Source organism: Staurois parvus, unplaced genomic scaffold (assembly GCF_062004578.1).
Source record: "Staurois parvus isolate SC_StPar_1 unplaced genomic scaffold, SC_StPar_1.0 ptg000154l, whole genome shotgun sequence".
NCBI lineage: Eukaryota > Metazoa > Chordata > Amphibia > Anura > Ranidae > Staurois > Staurois parvus.
In genome coordinates, this window is record NW_028317950.1 from 11768952 (window position 1) to 11793610 (window position 24659).

The window sequence follows — 24659 nt, forward strand, 5'->3', positions numbered from 1 at the left end:
TTCCCAACTATAGAAGTTATACTAACAGGTCTATAATTACTTGGTAAAGATTTTAAAACCCCTTTTTGAATATTGGCACCACACTGGCCTTATGCCAATCCAGTGGTACTATGCCAGTCATTAAAGAGTCCCTAAAAATGAGAAACAATGGCTTTGAAATGACAGAGTTCAATTCTTTAAGGACCCATGAATGTGTGCCATCCGGTCCAGGTTCTTTATTCACCTTTATACTGTCTAAATATTTTTGGATCATATCAATTGTGAGCCAATGTGGATCATCTGGAGCTGTGTCAATACCATGCCCATTATGGACAAGAGCACCCCCATGCTCCTTTGTATACACAAAGCTGAAGAAGGTATTTAATAAACTTTTTGCCCTCAGTCACCCACTCTAGATTATTTTGTAAAGGACCTACATGCTCGGACCGGACCTTTTCACTATTAATATATTTGAAGAATTTTTGGGGGTTGGTCCTGCTATCTTTTGCAATCTGTCATTCGTATTCAATTTTTGTGGCCTTTATTTCCTTTTTACATATTCTGTTATATTCTTTGTAATGTTTAAACGATGATAGCGTTCCTTCATTTTTATATTTAATAAAAGCTCTTTTCTTATTATTTATAGCTTTTTTTAACTTTGGCCATAAGCCACATAGGTTTGATTTTTAGCCTTTTAAACTTGTTGCCCATGGGAATACATTTTGCAGTGTGTTCACATACAGTCTTTTTGAAGAAGTACCATTTCTGTGTTGTGTTCATCGATGCCAATATTCCCTCCCAGTCTAAGTCTTGGAGAGCAGCTCTCAGCCTTGGAAAATTAGCTCTCTTAAAATTGAGCGTTTTTATTTTTCCCACTTGAAATCATGTTATGGTCACTGCTACCCAGATGTTCTTTTATATGGAAATTTGTAATAAGCTCTGCATGGTTTTAGATAACCAGGTCCAGCAGAGCATCTTTTCTAGTTGGGGCCTTCATGAACTGTACAATAAAATTGTCCTGTAGTAGGTTTGAAAATGTTTGCCCTTTAACTGTTCCTGCAGTACGATTACTCCAGTCAATTTCTGGGTAGTTGAAGTCCCCCATTATTATCACTGTCCCAGCCCTTGCAGCACTTCCGATCTGTGCAAGGAGCTGAGTTTCCACCTCCTCATTAACACTGGGAGGCCTATAACAAACTCCAATGATTACCTGTGTAGTACGCACCCCCATGTGCAGTTCCACCCATAATACTTCAGCCTCATCACACTCTCCATCAACTAGGTCCTCTTTTACACTCGCTCTGGGATCACTTCTCACATAGAGACAGACACCACCACATTTCCTTTTTACCCTGTCTCTCCGAAAGAGAACATAGCCAGGAATATTAATGGCCCGGTCTTTTGAAGAATGAAGCTAAGATTCAGCAATACCAATTATATCATAGTTCTCTTCAAGCATGAAAGCTTCCAACTCACCTGTTTTGCTTGGCAGACTTCTGGCATTGGTGAACAAAAACGTTAATTCATTGACACCTTGTTCACACGTATTTTGCATATTTTTCATTTTCATACAAATGGTGGCAATTCCACTGGTTGTTTGTAACATAGGAACCTTCCTATCATCTGCCATAGCCTTCCCCCCATCTTTCCCCATTCAACCAACCAATAAGTACTGACCCGTCTGATCTGTCTACCCCGTTATAATCTAATTCTCCATCCCCCCTCGATCCTAGTTTAAATACTCCTCCAGCCTTCCCATAAACCTCTCCTCTAGCACAGCAGACCCCCTTCCATTTAGGTGCAGACCATCTCTAGCATATAGGTTGCACCCCAATGAAAAGTCAGCTCAGTGCTCTATTAACCCAAATCCTTTCCTCTTACACCAGGTCTTCAGCCATGCATTGAGTTCTCTAATCTCCCCGTCTTTCCTGAGTTGCGCATGGAACAGGAATATTTCAGAGAATATCACCTTGGAGGTCCTTCCCTTCAACTTGCAGCTTCCGACGGGGAGGAGTTCTCCTGCCTGTCAGCTCCTGCACACTGCTATGCTTGGCTTACAGTGAAGCACACAGACACAGCTTATAGTAAAACAGCACACAGTTAACCCTTTGATCGCCCCAGATGTTAACCCCTTCCTGTCCAGTGCCATTAGTACAGTGTCCGTGCTTTTTATTAGCACTGATCACTGTATTGGTGTCACTGGGGATGTCAGTGACATCAAGTCAGTTCTCCCCATTGTCAGAATGCCCGCCGCAGTCCCACTATAAGTCGCTGAGCACCACCATTACTAGTAAAAAAAAAAAAATCCTAGTATCTATACCGCCATTTGTAAACACTAGAACATTCATGTAAACCAATTAGTTTATACGTATTGGGATTTTTCTTTTAGCAAAGACATGTTGACAAATAAATTTTGCCCTAAATGTATGACAAAATTTAATTTTTTTATAATTTTTTTTTATTGGACATGTTTAATAGCAAAAAGTCCAAAATATAGTTTTTTTTCTCAAAATTGTCAGTCTTTTTTGTTATAGCGCAAACAATAAAACAGGAGATCAGATACCACCAAAAGAAATCTCAATTCATGGGAAAAAAAGAATGTCAATTTCATTTGGGTGCACTGTTGCATGACAGCACAATTGTCCATTAAAGTAACGCAGCACCGTAATGCAAACAATGGCCTGGTCAGAAAGGGGGGTAATTCCTCAGAAGGGCAAGTGGTTAAAGCTGAGTTCCAGCTGAAAAAAAAAAAAAAAAATAAAATCAGCAGCTACAAAAGCTGTAGCTGCTGACTTTTAAAATACAGCTACTTACCTGTGAGCAAAGAAAACAAACAGAGGGACCTAGTGCATTATCATAAAAATACTTAATAAAAGGTTAAAAAGTAAGTATCGTACTCACAATTGACATACAGGACAAAGGTACATCACACTAAACAGCGGCGTCCAATCCACACTGCATATAAGCTCATAAATGGAACCCTGGACTTCCAACAGTCTGACGCGTTTCAAGGACTCAGCCTGTTCCTCAGAGCCACTTAACTGTCCCTCGGTGCAGCGATGTCCTCACCACGGCTGCTTTCACCGGCCGTCTTCCCTCCCTGGTGCCGACATCTTTAGTATGGGCACCTGGATGTGACAGCTTGCGGCTCCACATCCGGGTGCCAACTGCACATGTGCGAGAAGCGCTGCACTTTGTGAATCGCCCCGTAATCTTCTGATACTGTACCTGTCATGTATCCCAGAAGACTACGGAGTGAGAGGGGAGAGGACAACTTCCGCTTCCGATCACCTAGGCAATCACAGTGGAAGTGGGAGCGTGTACCTGTCAAATTCGGGTATCTGCTCCCCCAAAGGTGCCAATCTTTAATGCAGTGCGGGGGACAAAGGCTTAAAGTGGAACTTCCCCTTTTGGGTGGATCTCCGCTTTAATTCTGGGTTCACACTAATGCGGTGCAAAATTCGCAACGATTTCTCTGTGAATTTTGCACCACATCAGAATCGCACCCCGTCATGTGGACCGCTGTGGGTGTGTATGTTAAGCTAACAACACCCTGAAATTGGTCTGCAAAACGCAGTGCAATGTGCAGAATCGGATCGCATAGGTGTGAACACCCATGCGGTCCGATTTTAATGTGGACAAAAAAAGGGTCCTGCACCTTTTTGGTGCAGATGCAGTACGATTGAAGCCATACAAAATGTGTGGCTCCAATCGCACCGCACGCAATTCGCATGTGATTTGCACAGGAATGCTGTGTGGTACCTGTGCGAATAACATGCGATATACCGCACCGCATATATGTGAACTCAGGCTAAAAGTCCACTTTCCCTTTTTCTTTTATGTAGATTTGTACTTTACCCTAGATTCCCATCTAAGTGTTTTCTGCAGCATTTTGCAGAAACACAGTACAGTCCATTTAACATGATTTCCTATGGGACATGTTCACACTGCGTTTTCACCCGGTGCATTTTTTGGAAAGGGTCAGGCAGTTTTTTGAATGCAAAAAGTTGCGTTTTTGTTTAAATAGACTTCAATGGAAACGTTTCAGAAAAGCATGTATTGCGCTTTTGCTGCATCTTTGACATATTTTGCATTTTAAATCTGCCTAGCAACAAGAAAAAAAATGCAAAACGCATAAAAAATGCGGCAAAAACGTAATGCAATGAAGAAACGGCTCAAACGCAACCTGCATAGGTGTGAACCTAGTGGTGCTGATGGATCAAGCATACCAATTATTAAAAAATGTTATTACAAATTTTTCCCAGGAGAGTTAAAAACAGCATTCAAAGGATTCCGTCTGGGTTGTCTTCAGGTATTTGTGCGGAGTTCTCCTTAAAATCATCCCTGCATGACCCTATGTTTCTTCCTAGCCAGAGTTGCTCGTACTGTTTAAGCGTGTTCCTGCGGGTATATCGCTGAGCCCTGAAGCGACAGATTGCAATCCTCCTGAACATTTCCCCTAATAAGACATGACAGAGACGAAGATCCATTTCTGCTAATATATCAGCTGTCAGGACAGAGCTGCTATTATGGAAGGACAATATCTCATTTTTCTCCCATTTGTAGCACCTGCTGAGAAAAACAAGGATATCAGAGGTCAGAGAGGAGCTTCATCATCATATACAGGTCACTCTCTACAGGACGGAAAGTTCCATACTGCCCACAATGGAGGCATACATAACAGAAAGCAGAACTTTTATAGGATGTGAAAAGAAGTTCTGCTTTATATTTTATAGAATGTAGAAAAGTTTCATCTTTAAATAAAAAAGTATTCCAAATTTGCTTTTCAGGGAATGTACAATTTATGACTAGCAGGTTACTATTTTGGCAAGGGAAACTCTAATGGCTTGAGCGTCATTTTTGAAAGTTTTTTTATTAGGATTTTACTATTTTTTTTTAGTTCTACTTTATTAGTTTTTATATGAGCTTTGATGTGAAGTGTACGCTTTGACATATGAAGAAAGTAAAAATGCAAGTTGTGTTTAAGGGGACTCTAAAAGTGGTCCTTACAAATTGTATTATATAAAATAATATTCTATTATTAATAACTGATTATTAGTTTTCAATGTTTTTTTTATTAGGATTTTACTATTTTTTTAGTTTTACTTTATTAGTTTTCTTTTGTATGAGCTTTGATGTGAAGTGTTTGCTTTGACGTGAAGAAAGTAAAAATGCAAGTTATGTTTAAGGGGATCCTAAAAGTGGTCCTTACAAATTGTATTATATAAAATAATATTCTATTATTAATAATTATTAGTTTTCAACTTTTTTTTTATTAGGATTTTACTATTTTTTTTAGTTTTACTTTATTCGTTTTTTTTATGAGCTCTGATGTGAAGTGTTTGCTTTGACTTGTGAAGAAAGTAAAAATGCAAGTTGTGTTTAAGGGGACCTTAAAAGTGGTCCTTACAAATTGTATTATATAAAATAATATTCTATTACTAATAATTGATTATTAGTTTTCAATGGTTTTTTTTATTAGGATTTTACTATTTTTGTAGTTTTACTTTATTAGTTTTCTTTTGTATGAGCTTTGATGTGAAGTGTTTGCTTTGACGTGAAGAAAGTAAAAATGCAAGTTGTGTTTAAGAGGATCCTAAAAGTGGTCCTTACAAATTGTATTATATAAAATAATATTCTGTTATTAATAATTATTAGTTTTCAACATTTTTTTATTAGGATTTTACAATTTTTTTAGTTTTACTTTATTAGTTTTTATATGAGCTTTGATGTGAAGTGTTTGCTTTGACATATGAAGAAAGTAAAAATGCAAGTTGTGTTTAAGGGGACCCTAAAAGTGGTCCTTACAAATTGTATTATATAAAATAATATTCTACTATTAATACCTATTAGTTTTCAACATTTTTTTATCAGGATTTTAAAATTTTTGTAGTTTTACTGTATTAGGTTTTTTTTTTATGAGCTTTTATGTGAAGTGTTTGCTTTGACATGCGAAGAAAGTAAAAATGCAAGTTGTATTTAAGGGGACCCTAAAACTGGTCCTTACAAATTGTATTGAATAAAATATTCAAATATTAATTATTTAAATATTAGTTTTCAACTTTTTTTTATTAGGATTTTACTATTTTTTTAGTTTTACTTTATTAGGTTTTTTTGAGCTTTGATGTGAACTGTTTTCTTTGACATGTGAAGAAAGTAAAAATGCAAGTTGTGATTAAGGGGACCCTAAACTTGGTCCTTACAAATTGTATTATATAGAATAATATTCTATTATTAATAATTAACTTAATAATTAAAAAAATAACAATAATTAATCGTTTCATTATTAATAGACATCCCTGAAAAGAAGTGTATCAACAACAGAAGCCCACTTTAAGACCAGGCCAATCCTGACACTTTTCGCTGTCAGAATCAGTATTTTTTGATAGAAAATTACTTATAACCCCCAAACATCGTAGATTTTTTTCGTCAGCAGAGGCCCTAGAGTAGAGGTCTCCAAACTTTCTAAGCAAAGGGCCAGTTTACTGTGTTTCAGGCTTATTTTTGCATGGTCTCTTTAATTCTTTAATATCATTTTTATTGCTATCACAAAAAATTTAAACATCTCTTGCTAGCAAAAAGCATGACAGATATTCTTCTATAAGACCCCAGATCTCTCCTCTACCCTTGAAAGCATCATATAAAAAACAAAACAAAAAAACTTTGATCTCATGCTTTCGCCCCCCAAAAATGCCCCTTTTTCTTTCTCGAGAACCAGAAGTGATTAAATACTTGTCACTTGCGGTCTCCTAGACCATAGAGCTGGTTGAGCACGTTCCTGTCACTGATCACCTCTATGGCCAGCCTCATCCACTACCGGATCAGATCCCAGGCTGAGACAGGTAAGGAAACAAGAAAACAGCACCGGAGAGCAGAAGGATGACTTTTCCTGCTGCTTCTAAAAGAAATCTAGCAGCTACTCAGCTTCTCGGATCACTTTTAGCAGAAAGGGTATTGACGGCTGAAACTTTTAATACTGGGGTTATGGCTGACAGCTGCAACCATGGCTCTGCTAAACCACTTCAAAACCACAATGTACACTGCTCAAAAAAAATGAAAGGAACACTTTTTAATCAGAATATAGTATCACGTCAATTAAACTCCTGGGATATTGATCTGGTCAGTTAAGTAGCAGAGGGGATTGTTAATCAGTTTCAGCTGCTTTGGTATTAATGAAATTAACAACAGCTGCACTGGATGAGATGACCCCCAAAACAGGAATGGTTTTACAGGTGGAGTCCACTGAAATTTTTTTCCCTACTCATCTTTTCTGACTGTTTTTCACTAGTTTTGCATTTGGCTAGGGTCAGTGTCACTACTGGTAGCATGAGGCAATACCTGGACCCTACAGAGGTTGCACAGGCAGTCCAACTCCTCCAGGATGGCACATCAATACGTGCCATTACCAGAAGGTTTGCTGTGTCTCCCAGCACAGTCTCAAGAGCATGGAGGAGATTCCAGGAGACAGGCAGTTACTCCAGGAGAGCTAGACAGGGCTGTAGAAGGTCCTTAACCCCTCAACAGGACTGATATCTGTGCAAGGAGGAACAGGATGAGCACTGCCAGAGGCCTACAATATGACATTCAGCAGGCTACTGGTGTGAATGTCTCTGACCAAACAATCAGAAATAGATTTCATGAGGGTGGCCTGTGGGCCCAGTGTCCTCTAGTGGGCCCTGTGCTCACTGCCCAGCACCATAGAGCTCAATTGGCATTTGCCATTGAACACCAGAATTGGCAGGTCCACCACTGGCACCCTGTACTTTTCACAGATGAGAGCAGGTTCACCCTGAGCACATGTGACAGACATGGAAGGGTCTGGAGAAGCCGTGGAGAACGTTATGCTGCCTGTAACATCGTTCAGCATGACCATTTTGGTAATAGGTCAGTGATGGTCTGGGAAGGTATATCCGTGGAGAGATGCACAGACCTCTCCAGGCTAGACAATGGCACCCTGACTGCCATTAGGTATTGGGATGAAATACTTGGACCCATTGTCAGACCCTACGCTGGTGCAGTGCATCCTGGGTTCCTCCTGGTGCACGACCATGCCCGGCCTCATGTGGCAAGAGTATGCAGGAAGTTCCTGGAGGATGAAGGAATTGATACCATTGAATGGCCCCCACGCTCACCTGACCTAAATCCAACAGTACACCTCTGGGATATCATGTTTCGGTCCATCCGACACCACCAGGTTACACCTCAGACTGTCAAGGAGCTCAGTGATGCCCTGGAAGGAAATACCCCAGGACACCATCCGTTGTCTCATTAGGAGCATGCCCCGACCTTGCCAGGCATGCATACAAGCACATGGGAGCCATACAAACTACTGAGTATCATTTTGAGTTGCTGCAATGAAACTTCAGCAAAATGGACTAGCCTGCTGCATCTTTTTGATTTTGATATTCAGGGTGTCTTTGAATCTAGTCCTCTGTAGGTTGATCATTTTCATCAAATGAAAAGACACACACAGGGTGGTTTTGAAGTGGTTTAAAAAAAAACATCCTGAAGGGTATTTACATGGAGTACATATACATTACCCAGTAATACATAGCATAAGAAACACCCAGACAACACAGCTGTACTGTAGGGCCTGTATTGCCCACATCATATGGAGTCCAATAATTGCCTCCAACTCCAGAATGAAAAGACCTTAGTAGTCTCCATACAAACTACCTGGTCAACCACTTTAATATATGAAGGGGAATCATCTCTTGGTGGTGGAAGTGGCTCTGTCTCTACTTTTGCAGTAGATATTGGAGTGAGTACTGCAAGTAAAAGTTTTTATTTTCTTTTTGTACAAGAGGAACTCGAAAATGGAGATGTCACATACTCCGGTATTTATCAAGGGCTCCACTGAAGCAACAGAGCAGGCTGAAGATGAGTGTGAAGTTCCTACAGGAGAACCTGTCAAATTGCTCTGAATGGTTAAAGCGATAGATTAGATTCTCTACAAAATGACTTTGTAGCCTGAATAATCTTCATATCCAACACACCACATCTGTCAGTTGCCTATATCCTCCAACGTGTTCTTTGGTTCCTCCAATAACAGAGAGAAGGCTTTAGAGAAAGGAGCACAAGATAAAGAATATAGAAGTGTCTTCTATAACAGGAGCTTTCTCCATTTTAATTTTCTTTTCATCAAGAGTTACTTTAAGTAAATCACCATGAAAACTTTGGAAAGAGGTTTGGAAAGAGTGGAGAGGGATTAAAACACCTGTCTGTTTATTTTTATTGCTGTCTGTGCCCGTTAAAGAGATTCACCCTCTATTTGCCCTGTTTACCATTATATTTGAGAGTGAACATAAAGAAAAATCACATATTTTGGGTTGTCCCCAGAAAAGTAATAAGAGGCAACATCTTTCAATGGATTACTAGTTCTGGTGACCTTGGAGCCCCAAGGGATTCCCTTAATTTGCAGGGATTTGGTGTTTGGCTATGGGACAGGAAGTTAAAAAGGTAAATCTCCAAACTGGAACACATAGCAAAAATAAAATAAAATCGCACAGGGGTTCTAACTCTCCCTTACTATATCAAAAATGGGGAAAAAAAATTTGCCTATAGTTCTACTTATGAAGGACTCTGAGCTTCCAGGATGCACCCGGTTTTCTTTTTCTTTTTATAAAAATAAAAAAATGGGCGTACCTATAAAAAAAAAAATTAAACAGTCTCTACCTTCTGCAAAATAGTAGATTTATTCTGGGATCCAGCGGCCAAATGTAATATTGGAGGAAGGACATCTTAAAGCCCACCCTTTGTAAAATGTTACACCAATATGCAGGATGTAACATTTTACAAATGCACCAGCCCCTGCAACCCCTTCCCCACATTTATTCATGGTGTTATGTGTATGGGAAAACTACAAGTCTTGATAGCCTTTGCGGCAGTCGGCTTGTAGTTTTCAGTGAACTACCAGAGAAATGTTGATCACTCATTGAGCTTCCTGTCAGTAACAGCCTGCTCATATCAGAGTTAATGACAGATAGACAATCTGCAGGACCATGGCATTACACCCATGCTTGGACAATTCATTTTGTACTACACTAACAATCGGCAGACTAACATCTCCCCCAATCAGATTTCATGCACAGCCTCTACCAGGGGCGGACTGACCATTTGAGCACTGCCCGAGGTCAGTAGGGGGCCCCATGAAATGCCCCAGTACCTTTTTATAGGCTTTTTTGAGTATGGGCAAGGACACAGGGGCCCCATGAGTTGTCAGTCTGCCCCTGGCCTCTACAAACCCTGACATCAATCCAGGTCAAGTAGAATACAGATGATGTGCACTACAGCACAGGACATGTCCAAATCTGAGCAGTCTGCTCAGCAAAACACATCCATGTATTGCTTAAGGCATGTTTCCATATTTAGGATAAAGTTTCTTCATCAGCACTGCTTTTAAAACAGGGGAAGTGTATCTGAAGTTTTGCAATGAGGAAGTGAACACTAGTCTTTTGCATGCAGAAGTGACAAACCACCTGTGCTACAATAAAACATGCCGAGATAGGAGTGAACACAAACTTTGATTTACACATCATTTTATGAAGTCAACACCGTGGCAGGAAAATGATTTACAAATAGTGCCCCCTACCGTCACCTTCAACTGCAACTTAAGCAATATCTGTCAATGTGTAGTGGAAGATATAGCCTGCCAAAGGATTCAGAATTCTGTGCAGCCAATCTTGTGAAAATTACTTCTATAAAAAGATTGAGGTGTATTTTCTGAAAGCAGAGGCTCCAAAAAAATGAAAGGGTGGTTGTTGAAGTTGTCACAAATAGGTTTGTGCTGCTCTTGATCAAAATGCTAATTCAGGAAAATACTTAAAATGGATCTTAGTGCACACAAGATCCAATTTTTTTATAAAATTTTGTGCCAAGTAAAATAGATACCAAACATGTCAAGATTTAATGCATGCCTGTGAAACTGCAACAAAATTTCTCCATAGGCAAATCTTTGGGTCAGTTTAGAGTTAAAGTTGTTCTAAAGTGTTTTTTTTTTTTTTTTTTACACACTTCATGCATTCAGGGAAACCCCATTCCCTCCACACCTGTACTACACATTCCATATAGTCCACTCATCTTAGCCTGATCCAGTGATACACACAAAGCAGCAGCTCTCACCATGGTCTCCCTCCTTCCCGGGCAGACTGATAGCAGCTATTGGCTCCCACTGCTGTGACGAGGGAGCAGATCAAAGCTGCTTAAGTCTGTCAATAGACAGAGGGCAGCATGGGAGCGAGCACACACATGTGCCCCTATAGCAAGCTGTGTGCCATGGGGACACTTGCCAAAGCAGTGGCAGCAGGGGACCAGAGGAGGATGGGGGCTGCTCTGTGCATTGCAATTGCACAGATCAGGCAAGTATGACTTTGTATTAAAAACACCCCAAAAGGTTAAATATCACTTTATACATGAGCTCTGGTGCTAGAGGTTATTGTTCAGCGATACCTCACATTTGCAAGTGAGCACAGGGGATGGTGGCACTTACATTTTTCAGTTTCCTTTTGCGTTATATTCAACATCCCTTGCGATAGCATGGGCAAATGACAGGTACTCAGGGATCAAGGGTCTATAATACCCAGATTCCTCCTCTGCCCTCCAAAAACAGCTATCCAAACCAAGTGTGACAAAAAGGCCTTGTTGCTTCCAAGATAAAATTTGTCAGAAGGGGAGGAAGAGATGTTCTGCCTTCTGTTTGGTAGCCCTGGGCTCTCTGGTGGAGCTGCCCAAACCACTGACCTCCCAATGATTAACAGATTGGTACCCTTGCAAGTGAGCAAAAAGTAGATCTCAGTGGGGCACATGTTCAATAAGGTTTTGCCCAGTGGTTTTCATAGTAATATTCACTGTTGAGTCACGGTTTAGGTAAAGTGTCTACTCTAATCCAGCCTAGGCAAAAATTCTACCTTCTATCACATAGGGGGTGGTTTTGGGAACAGACAACACAAACACTTCAGAAGCAGATTATTAATTTTTTTTTATCCAAGAAACTATATTTACATATGTGCAATCAAAAACACATAGCTTGAGATACATCTGCAGAAAAGCAGAGGAAATTCATATGACAATATACGATCATGAGATACAGTTTACCCAGTTTTCACAGACTCTAAAATTCTGGTTTAATGTAGGCCTGCATACAGTTTAAAGGATTAAAAATGGTCAGTCAAGTTACAGAAAAAAAAAATTCAGAATCATAAAATCAGTACACTTGGAAGTTAGTCTTACAAGGTAATGGAAGAAGTAGGTGAGCATATCAGCCAGTAGAAAACTGCAACTGAAACTGAAACTAACAAAACTCACTATACCTCCCCCAAAAAGAAACATGGGCCATTTTGCACAATGAGGGACATCATAACATTCCAGTGTTAGCTCAATCCCCCCCAACAGGTCAACTCAAAAAAATGGCCATTTCAATAGCTACCCCCTATAAGACTAAAGCTGGCAGTCAGACCTCTGATATCTAAACTTCAGGGAGGTCCTTCCAATCCCAATTTTGTTTGCACCCGACATCAAAAAAGCATTTTAAAATATCAAACGTACATAAAATAAAAATAAAAAACACACAGTAAGCCACTTAAATGCAATATTATATCAGTTTCTCATTTGATAAGACCCTGAGCTCTCCCTAATTGACACCTCTAACTTGAGGAAGGAGAGAGATCCACTTTGTTGTAGTGGAGGTGTAGACTGTGGCAGACATAAGTAAAAATGTCTGCCAGTGTAAAAAAGTGTCTTCCGATGCATTTAAAGTGTCTAAAATTTTTAAGTAAAAGTCTTCACACTGGAGCCAGAACATTATCCTGGGACAAGCAGTAGTCCTGGACTCCGTTAGATGTGACTTCTAAGCTGTGTTCCATGAGGCAGCGCCTGTTGGAACATGTCGTTTGTGGTTAAATGGCAGCATTGTAAATTGGAGATGATCCCGACATATATCTTGGAGTTCGCATCTTCTGAGGAGGAGAAGCCACTCCAAGAACTGGAGGGACAGAGTGTTGCGGATCACAACCTTCATTACTAGGCTCCTTCACAACATGACGCTTATCCTTCTGTCGACGATTACAAAACCAAACACGGACAACCTGGAGAACAAACAGAAATTAAGCAAAAATGTGACAAACTATACACAAACCCTCTATGGGCCTTGCATCTTTGCTTCTAATATGAATGCAAGACTCCCTCCCAATTATCACCCTTAAAAGTCCTGGCTACCACTTTGGGTCATCACCAAGTTTTCAGCTTGGTGGCCCTGAGTCAATTATGGCCAGCAGTTTCTAGGCTCAAGAACCTGTAAGAGGGTCTTGCAAAGTCCCTACCCTTGCTAGAACACTGTCCTCCCACCGAGGCCAAACCCTCCACCATATTGTGCCCCATACAACGCTAGAGGCCTCCAGACAATACTCCCAGCCATAGAGGGCACACAGGCCTAGTGCATTACCATAAAAAGGTTTAATAAGAAATAAAATAGGTGTTGTACTCAGACAATAAAGTCAAGGCACATCATAAAAGAACAGCTGGGTTAACACCGCGCTGAGTAACAGTCCGTAATGGGGAATGTAGACATCCAATAGGCTGATGCGTTTCGAGGACTTGCCTCTTCCTCAGAGCCACTGGTGTTGACCCAGCTGTTTTTATGATGTGCCTTGACTTTGTCGTTTGAGTACAACACCCATTTTATTTCTTATTAAACATTTTTCCTGGTAATGCACTAGGCCTGTGCGCCCTCTTTGTTCTTTCCTCATTCAGTAGATTTGGATTCCCCCATCTGTTGAGGGCAGCAAGGTGTGCATGTTCCAGGACATTCTTAATGTGGTTGCAGCCTGCATCGAGTCCATCCCCAAGCGCAGGAGCATTTGTATTTACTCCCAGCCATAGACATTTACATCCCAAAAGGAAGGAATGTCCACATAATGTGGCTGCTGCACTGGTGGAACAGTTACAACATATTCCTGAGTCACTTGACAATATCACACTTTATGGACAGTCCATAGTCACATGTGAAAGCATAGGCAGCCATACGCCATCTACAGTCTCTTCCACCCAGGATCATTAGTACTCACAGGACTGAGTTTTCAGCAATCACCTCCTCTATGGGTACAGATCTCCAGTGACCTTCAGGGGGGGGGGGGGGGGGCAGCCTCACTTAAGCTCTTGGCCAGAAAGGCCTTTTGCAACCTGCCCTAGCCCCACCTGCATAATTGTCAGGAACAAGTCTACTTCTCCTTGACCTCTGTGTGCTGGTTACATTTATCAAAATCAGTTGCATCTGCTCTAAGGCTCCACCCAAACAAGCTTATAACTGGACAGACTCACCCCTGACATCACTGCAGGAAGGCTCCAACTAAAAAGGGGGCTAGTACCCAAATGTTACCGTCTGCTGTAGCCCAACACTATTCTGGTAACAAGCCACCTAGTAGCAGACTTGCCAACTGAACCTGCCTGCACAACCTTCACTATAAAAGCATAGTACTAAAAGTCTCGAAAATGGATACTTACATCCTTCTCCAAATAAAGGCCCTTGGCAATCTGCTCAATTTCCTGGGCATTTGGTTTTGAGTTGGCCAGGAAATAAACCTCTAGGTGGTTTTTTGCGACGCTTTCAATGGTTGTCCTTCGTTTCCTCTTTCGGGACTGAGCCAGTGCCTGTTCCCGACTGACCATCTAAGAAGCAAGAAAATAGTTAAGCATGGTTTCAAAGGCACCACATGCATACAATGGGCAGACAAATAATCCAACTTGACTATTATGCTATAAATGCCAAATCTAACAAATGTCAACTGGAGAACTGTTCTGACATTCTAGAGGGGGGGGGGGGGGAAGAAAAAAAAAAAAAAAAAAAAAAAAAAGGAGGAGACGGGCAGGGTCGCCAGCTAATTGACAGCCTCAGCTCTGTTCCTGTGTGAAGGGGGTGTGTCCCTTCCCCCCCCCCCAATCAGCTCTCCTCTGCAGAGCAATTTCAGCTTTCCCTTTTCTGACAGCTCAGACAAGCTTTATAAATTCTGGACTTTGAATGGATGTAGAGAAGACTGGGTATAAACCAGTCCACTGGGTATAAACCAGTCCACTGGGTATAAACCAGTCCACTGGGTATATGTTTCCAGCTAAGCCACTGGATCAGCCTGGGGAGTCAGCAGTGGCAGCCTCTATTAGTCACTCACTGAACCCCTTTTCCAAAGCAAATATACCTTTAAAAATGGCTGCTCACACCAAGTTTTTGGAACTACAAATTTTTAGAAGTTTAAGTGCAGCTTACCTCTTGAAGCTTTTCATTGCGTTGAGCCTCTTCCAGCCAGCGACTCAGAAGAGGTTTAAGGTGGCACATATTTTTATAGCTTAGCTGGAGGGACTCAAATCTACAGATAGTAGTTTGGCTGAACATCTTGCCTGTAGGGAAAAAAAAATTAAATAAATACTGTCTGGGGTCAAAACTAGACTTATAATGGCAAATTCATAATTTATTGATGGGTTAGAATTTCATTGTGTTCATTGTTTGTGTCCCGCTCCCATGGACAGGATTTTTAGTCTCCCAAGGACTTCCTACTCCTGTTCAATAAACACTTCCCTAATAGGCTGTCTAGACAAAAAAAAAAAAAAAAACAAAAAAAAAAACACAGTTTTGGCACCCACTGTTATCCCCACAGTCTAAAAGCACAATACATATTTCAGTGCCTCCTTTCACACGTAGCAGCAGTCAGCTACAATCAGCAAGGAATCTAAGCAGATCCCCTGCTGCTCAGAGCCAAAACAGGATGGAAGTCACATCCATGCCCATTCAGTTTCTGCTTGGTGGACCCACATCAGCTCTATGAGTGACTGGGTGTAAACAGACTGCTGTTTTTACATCAGGTTTCCCCCCCTCCCAGCCTGCAAAAACCTGGAATGGATGCTGTCCTTTTCCTGGACCTGAATGTAGGCAGATATAAATGGACATGTCTGTTTATATCTTCTAGTCCATAGGGACTCATGAATATTCCAATCAGATCCACATGAAACATTGACAGGTGGACCCGAGCAGCATGCCCCTGTGAAAGGGTCCAAAAAAGGTTACTTCTGCAACTATGCTTCATGAGCCACAATATCCAGACTGAGAAACCTAAATGTAGCATTTGGAACACATCATCACACGAATATCAAATTTATGAAGGGATGTTTTGGACATTCCAGGGAGATAACAAAAAAACCAAACAAACCACACACAAAACCCCCACAAACAAAAGAAAACAAACTTTAGTTTTAGACAACAGTTTACATATAAATCACAGGAGGGGGCAGAGTGCTTACCAAAGAGAAGTCCCAAGGCACAGCCAACATCTTCTTGTGTAAACCCCAAAGCTACGCGCTTCTGCTTGATATCTCTAGCAAACTGTTCTATTTCCGCCTCACTGGGCATTTCCTAAAAAAAAAAAAAATTTATAATTAGATAATTATTATCTATATTATTATTAGATACACACGTTAAGCTTTTACTGCTGCTCATAACTGGGAAGGACACCTTTCCTCAAAATGTATGAGATTCTAGCAACTATGATCAATGGGATCATCAGATGCAATATTGCAACTTCTGCAGATGCCTCCTATAGCTACAGGCAGGACTGCTGTAAGAAACCCCAGGGTCCCATACATCCAATCTGGAACTTACAGCAATTACTGGAACCAAGTCCTTGTATGGCTCTCTACAGCAGCTGAGAACCAGTGGGAGGTGGAAGAGAATCTAGCTTTCAGATGCTGGGTACAGCCATACAGGTTATCGGTTCCAGTAATTGCCCCCCCCCCCCTGTGCAGATCACCCTCCCCGCCCACATCAGATTCACCCAGCTGCTTGGGCCCCCTTGCTGGCCTGGGCCCTGTACAGGGGGACTGGTGGTGCCCCCTTATCCACAGCCCAGGCTACAGGTACATCAAATGGCAGGATGCTGCAGAAGTACCACCCCTGAACACTGTAAGGGGCGCTCAAAAACCAACCATGGATGGGTGTAACATAAAACATGGTCAAAAAGGCCAAAAAAAAAAAAAACTAAAAAAAAAGCAGCCACCACATGCTATCAATTTTGATTTTAGGGGCTCCATAATATTCAATATAAGAGGGTTCTCACATCTACTAATCTATCTCCATAACTAGAGTGTTGAGTATGGCACTGCCAATCCCACATCCTTAAAATGCTAGTTGCCTGGCTATCCTGTTAAACCTTTTACTTCAATGCATTAATTCACAGCCAGGTAACAGGTATGCAGAGAAGGACTTGTGAATTTCAATACAAAGCCAGCAACTCCCAGCATGGAACCCGGAGACTGAAGATAGAATGTCCTTATTGGTTGTTGCATGCACCTGGATAGCAGAAAGGAGTTTAATATTGAAGTCAATGAAGACCAGCTATAGATCGGCTAAACTAGCGACTTTAGCGATGTAGTCGGACTAGAACAAAGGCTAGAAGTCGCAGACTAAGCTACTTACCGGCGCGTCTCGCCCACCTTCGGCCGGAAGCTCCGCCTGGGCCCCCGGGCTGACCGCGGTCCCGTTGGGGGGTGATTCGCCCTCTTTGGCCAAGTCTTGGATGGGGGCGCTGCTGCAGCGTCTGGTCTCCGGGTTTGACGGAGGGGACTCCGCCGAAGTGTTGGGGCTCAGGTTGGGCGGGTACACGTTGGAGCCCGGGACAACGGAGGGCTTCTGGGGCTGGCCGTAAATATTGGGGTTCCCTGGCCAGAAGGCTGGAGACCAGGCATGGGGGTAATGCTGAGGAACCGGGTGACTCCTCTCTACGGATCCATCAGGGTCGTTGCGCTCTTCCTTGATCTCCCTGTTACCCACCACGTAGACGGTATCCTCTCTTAGCTGGTGACTTGGGGGTGCACAAAGATTGAGATGCCCGGGAGGCTCTAGCTCGGGATTTTGGCTCCAAGCCATGAAGTGAGCCTGATGCTCCCCCAGATCCTCACCATCTGCCCTCACAGTTGGGAAGAAGAAGGGCTGGGAGGGAGGGTGGTTGTGGTAACCCCCAAACCCATCTTGCATGATACTAGGGTTTCGGCTAAACGATGGGTAAGCCTGTTGGCTGTACATGGCTTCTAGTTCTGAAAAGTTTCTGCTCTTCAGAAGGGCTAAAAGGTTCAAGTCTTCCTTCACGTGCCTCAGTAAAACACTACCTGCTAGGATTGATCAAAAAGTCTGTCCAAAAGCCACCAGTACCTCACAGCCAAAAATAAGTCCTTCAAGAGCTGAACGATTGATACTGCCTTCACAGCCAAAAAGAAGTCCTTCAAGAGCTGAACGATTGATACTGCCTTCACAGCCAAAAAGAAGTCCTTCAAGAGCTGAACGATTGATACTGCCTTCACAGCCAAAAAGAAGTCCTTCAAGAGCTGAACGATTGATACTGCCTTCACAGCCAAAAAGAAGTCCTTCAAGAGCTGAACGATTGATACTGCCTTCACAGCCAAAAAGAAGTCCTTCAAGAGCTGAACGATTGATACTGCCTTCACAGCCAAAGAGAAGTCCTTCAAGAGCTGAACGATTGATACTGCCTTCACAGCCAAAAAGAAGTCCTTCAAGAGCTGACCGATTGAGTCTACCTTCACAGCCAAGGTTCCTCACACAACTGATTCCTCTCCCAACCTGAAAGGCCATTAAACTGGTCTATTTACCTTAGAGCTGGAGATCCCACCCCCACCCCCAGCTGATGGTTATGTTAATTGATCCTATCATTCATTGGTTGGTCTACAGCAAATAACCCCCCACCATCCACCCACCAATGTGAATTAACCGTATTTTTTCCTAATGAATTTACCCCAGGAAAAAAAGTTATCAAAGTAAAAATATGTGTACTTGCTGCATGCTGGTGGTGGTGGTTTGACCCTTGCAGTGGGCATCATGGCTGCTAATCACATGGGTGATGCCTATATGCACATATATAATGGATAGCTCAAGGTTAGCAGGAATCTCCATATTAAATGCTCAGCAGGCATTTCTTTGTAAACTTTGATTGGACAGATTTTCCTTTCCTTGCATCATTGCAACCACTTTCCAGCCATTAGGGATCATAAACTAATCACCTGTCCCTGTTGTAAGGCACAAACTCATGACCCATCCATGGCTATGGGGCTATGGTGTATATTCAGATGATAGCCATGATATATATATATATACACACACACCATTTATTACCATGATGTATATATACAGTGGATATAAAAAGTGTACACACCCCTCTTAAAATGTCAGGTTTCTCTGATGTAAAAAAAGGAGACAAAGATAAATAATTTCAGAACTTTTTCCACCTTTAGGCTGGGTTCACACTGATGCGGTGCGGATTTTGCAGCGTTTTCTTCGCGAATTCCGCATCAAAATCGCACCCCTTTCATGCGAACTGCTGCGGGTGTGTATGTTAAGTTAACAACACCCCGAAATCGGTCTGCAAAGCGCAGTGCGATGTGCAGAATCGGATCGCATAGGTGTGAATACACGTGTGATCCGATTCTAGTGAGGACCAAAAATGGGGTCCTGCACCTTTTTAGTGTGGGTGAGGTGCAATTGGAGCCATACAAAATGTATGGCTCCAATTGCACCGCACAAAAATCGCAGGTGATTTGCACAGGAATGCGGTACGGTTTCTGTGTGAATCACATGCTATATACCGAAGCGCATATGTGTGAACCCAGGATAAATGTAACCTATAAACTTTACAACTCAGTTGAACAACAAACTGAAATCTTTTAGGTGGAGGGAAGTAAAAATAAAATACTAAAATAATGTGGTTGCATAAGTGTGCACACCCATAAACTAATACTTTGTTGAAGCACCTTTTGATGTGATTTCAGCACTCAGTCTTTTTGGGTGTGAGTCTATCAGAATGGCACATCTTGGTAATATTTGCCCACTCTTCCTTGCAAAAACACTCCAAATCTGTCAGATTGTGAGGGCATCTCCTGAGCACAGCCCTCTTCAGATCACCCCACAGATTTTCGATCAGGTTCAGGTCTGGGTTCTGGCTGGGCCATTCCAAAACTTTAATCTTCTTTCGGTGAAGACATCCCTTTGTTGATTTGGATGTACGCTTTGGGTCGTTGTCATGCTGAAAGATTAAATTCCTCTTCATGTTCAGCTTTCTAGCAGAAGCCTGAAGGTTTTGTGCCAATATTGACTGGTATTTGGAACTGTTCATAATTCCCTCTACCTTGACTAAGACCCCAGTTCCAGCTGAAGAAAAACAGCCCCAAAGCATGATTCTGCCACCACCATGCTTCACTGTGGGTATGGGGTTCTTTTGGTGATGTGCAGTGATGTTTTTGCACCAAACATGTCTTTTGTAATTATGGCCAAAAAGTTCAACCTTGGTTTCATCAGACCATAACACATTTTCCCATATGCTTTTTGGGAGACTTCAGATGTGTTTTTGCAAAATTTAGCCAGGCTTGGATGTTTTTCTTTGTAAGAAAAGGCTTCCATCTTGCCACTTTACCCCATAGCCCAGACATATGAAGAATATGGGAGATTTTCCAGATATTCCTTCAGCTCCTTTCATGTTGCTGTAGGCATCTTGGCAGCCTCCCAGACCAGATTTCTTCTCATCTTTTCATCAATTTTGGAGGGACGTCCAGTTCTTGGTAATGTTACTGTTGCACCATATTTTCTCCACTTGATGATGACCGTCTTCACTGTCTTGCATGGTATATCTAATGCCTTGGAAATTATTTTGTACCCTTCTCCTGACTGATACCTTTTAACAATGAGATCCCTCTGATGCTTTGGAAGCTGTTTGCGGACCATGGCTTTTGCTGTAGGATGCAACTAAGAACATTTCAGGAAAGACCTACTAAAACAGCTGAACTTTATTTGGGGTTAATCAGAGGAACTTTAAATGATGGCAGGTGTGTACTGACTCCTATTTAACATGATTTTGAATGTGATTGCTTAATTCTGAACACATCCCCAGTTATGAGAGGGTGTGTACACTTATGCAACCGCATTATTTTAGTTTTTTATGTTTACTTCCCCCCTAAAAGATTTCAGTTTGTTTTCAATTGAGTTGTACAGTTTATAGGTCACAATAAAAGTGCATATATGGTTGGGGTCCCCTGTGTATATGTAGGTGGGGTGTTGGGGGGTATGAGGGCCCCTGTATACAGGTGGGGTGTTGGGGGCCCCTGTGTATAGGTAGGCAGGGGGGTATGGGAGCCCCCATGTACAAGTAGGTGGGGTGTTGATGGGTATGGGGGCCCCTGTGTACAAGTAGGTGGGGTGTTGTCACTCTGGTGCAGGGTGAGGTTGATGGAGTGTGGGTACTGGATCCTGGCCAGCATGGTTTGATGATGGGGGTCCCTATCTATGGGGGTAGATCAGGTATGGTGGGATGGGGTCCCTGTGTACAGGTATGGAACTGAAGTGGGTCCAGCCCTGAGCACCTGCGGAGGGGCCACATGGGGAACTAAATCCAGACAAGAAGCCAGAGAAGACCCCTGCTGCAGTGTAGCTCAGGCGCAAGGACACAATTTCTAGTCATCATAGCGACCTGGCGCCTGGAATTTGTTGAGCCCTGTACTAGATATTACTGTGATGTATATATAATAAATTGCTATGATGTAGAAAACAGAAAATTTCCTAGAAAATACTTACCATAATTTTCCTTTCCTGATGGACTCCATGGCAGCATGGGTTAGTCCCACCCTCTCTTCTTCTATAGAACCCCACTCCCATAAATCGTTGCCCCTCGCCAGAGGCTGTGTTCCATAACCAGCCTACTCATAGCATTGGGAGGGTACTCCTGCTGCAATGGAGTGCATCAGGAAAGGAAAATTACGGTAAGTATTTGATAGGAAATATTCCGTTTTCCTGACAGACTCCATGGCAGCATATGTATGGGGAAATAACTAGCCATAAACACATGGGTGGGCAGATACCCAAAGACTTTAATTTGTTACGTCAACCAACAGGATTTTCAAACCAAAATTAACAGAGGCTAAGGAGGCAGGCTCTACACAGTACTGAGCCATAAAACTGTTGATTGAGGACCATAAGACTGCTCTGCAGATCATCTCAGGGGCGACATGCTGGGAAGCCGCCTAAGACATAGCCACACTTCTGGTTGCGTGTGCAATCACCGCCACCGGAGGCGCCAAGCCCTTAGCTTTGTAGGCCATTTGGATGGCCTGGACGATCCAGGCCATGATTGACCTGGGCGACGTCCAGTCTCCTTTACTCTTCTCATGGAAAAGGATGAATAAATGATCCAACCTACGGAAGGATGCTGTAACCAGCAAGTATAGCCTTAAAGTCTCACCTACGTCCAGGGGGTGAGCGTTATCGACTCCTGAGGCTCTAAATGTTGGCAGGAAAATCTCTTGGTTCTCATGGAAGACCGAGGTCACTTTAGGATTAGAACCTAGCATAGGTATGAGGATCACTCAATCCGGGAAGAATGTAAAAAATGGCTCTTTACAGCCAAGGTTCCCAATTTCGGAGACTCTTTTTGCCGATGTAACCGCCACCAGAATGGTGGTGCCCCATCATTAGTGTCAGTGTGTGAGGAATAGTGTCCCATCATTAGTGTCAGTGTGAGGAATAGCACTCCATCATTAGCGTCAGTGGGAAGAATTGTGCCCCATCATTGGTGTCAGTGGGAGGAATTGTGCCCCATCATTGGTATCAGTGGGAGGAATCGTGCCCCATCATTGGTGTCAGTGGGAGGAATCGTGCCCCATCATTGGTGTCAGGGGGAGGAATAGTGCCCCATCATTGGTATCAGTGGGAGGAAGTGCCCCATCATTAGTGTCAGTGTGAGGAATAGTACTCCATCATTAGTGTCAGTGGGAAGAATTGTGCCCCATCATTGGTGTCAGTGGGAGGAATCGTGCCCCATCATTGGTGTCAGTGGGATGAATCGTGCCCCATCATTGGTGTCAGGGGGAGGAATAGTGCCCCATCATTGGTGTCAGGGGGAGGCATAGTGCCCCATCATTGGTGTCAGTAGGAGGCACAGTGCCCCATCATTGGTGTCAGTGAGAGGCATAGTGCTCCATCATTGGTGTCAGTGGGAGGCATAGTGTCCCATCATTGGTGTCAATGGGAGGAAAAGTGCCCCCTCATTGGTGTCAGTGACACCAATGAGAGGGAACTATTCCTCCCACACTGAAACTAATTATGGGGCACTATTACTCCCACTGATACCAATTACACTTACATCGCTGTGCTGACCCCTGCTCCTGCCCGGGCTCCCTCCTTCAGGCACAGACACTTACCTATCAGCTGTCTTCCTTCTCTAACCGCTCTCCTCCTCTTCACCGGCTCCAGCTGCTCTCTCAATCTTCAATTTTCGCGCTGCCGCTAAGCCCCTTCTCTCCAAGCTCCGCCTCTTCGCCTGTGGTTGGCCGCCTGTGTGCCTTTTGTGAGCTACAGATCTGGTGGCCAATCACCGGCAAGGAGGCGGAGCTTGCAGAGGGAGGGACAGGCTGCCATAGGCTGCCCAGTTATCCCAGGGGTGTGGCCAGATTCAAGGGGCGGCTTGTCATCCCGCCCACATCACGATCAAGATCCAGGAAGGTGAAGACACTGGACGAACACCCTCTGCACCCCTCCTCCAGCAGAGCCTTGTGAACCAGATCGACGTGGGACACGGAGTCGCGGACACATGTAAAACACAGCAGCCCGTGCCCCTTTCCCATGGAAGTGTCCCTTCCATGGGAAAGGAGGGGGAACAGCGCTGCCGCCGTGCCGCCCCCCTGAAAAGTGCCGCCAGATATCAGTGTTATATTTAGGAAATAACACTAAATGTAAAGATATTAATGTTATATAACACAGATATCTGTACACTTAGTGTTATTTCCTATATATTTATATACACATACAGGTGCACCTCGAATGAAAATCCATTGAAAATATTGCCTCGGTTTACAATTTTTTTTTCGCAATACGAAGTGTATGTTGGTGCCGATTTTTAAATGTATATGCCGTCCTTTTTTTTTTCTTCACTATAGCTCACAGATCTGTCACTTTCCCTGGAGTTAAAGGAAGCTTTGTTTCTTTTAAGAAACTAAAAGGAAACATTGTTTCTTTTAACTTGGGGAAATAAACTAAAAAGAAACTTTATCTTTTATCTGGGGCGAAAGTGACAGCTGAATCTCTGAGCTATAGTGAAGAAAAAATAAAAGTGGTAATTACATTTAAAAACCGGCACAACGTGGGGTCCCCCCTCCCATCCATACCAAGCCCTTCGGGTCTGGTATGGATTTTGAGGGGAACTCCCATGCCAAAATGTTTAAAAAAATGACGTGTTAGTCCCCCCCAAAATCCATGCCAGACCTTTATCCGAGCATGCAGCCTGGCAGGTCAGGAAAGGTGGGGGGATGAGCGAGCACCCCCCCCTTCTGAACCATACCATACCACATTCCCTCAACATGGGAGGTGCTTTGGGACAGGGGGGTTCCCCCCCAAGTTCCATTTTGGCCTCATCTGACCAGAGCACCTTCTTCTACATGTTTGCTGTGTCCCCCACATGGCTTCTCACAAACTGCAAACGGGACTTCTTATGGCTTTCTTTCAACAATGACTTTCTTCTTGCCCCTCTTCCATAAAGGCCAGATTTGTGGAGTACACGACTAATAGTTGTCCTGAGGATAGATTCTCCCACCTGAGCTGTGGATCTCTGCAGCTCCTCCAGAGTTCCCATGGGCCTCTTGGCTGCTTCTCTGAT

At 42.9% G+C, this 24659-nt stretch overlaps 1 protein-coding gene across 1 annotated transcript; it reads right to left on the reverse strand.

Moving 5' to 3' along the window:
• Positions 1-12810: 12810 nt before the first annotated feature.
• On the reverse strand, positions 12811-18037 carry LOC149463515 (POU domain, class 5, transcription factor 1.1-like). The gene is given in 6 exon segments (XM_089675350.1): positions 12811-12876; positions 12879-13061; positions 14476-14640; positions 15233-15363; positions 16261-16372; positions 17432-18037. Coding segments are annotated over 6 exon segments (1263 nt in total).
• Positions 18038-24659: the final 6622 nt, after the last annotated feature.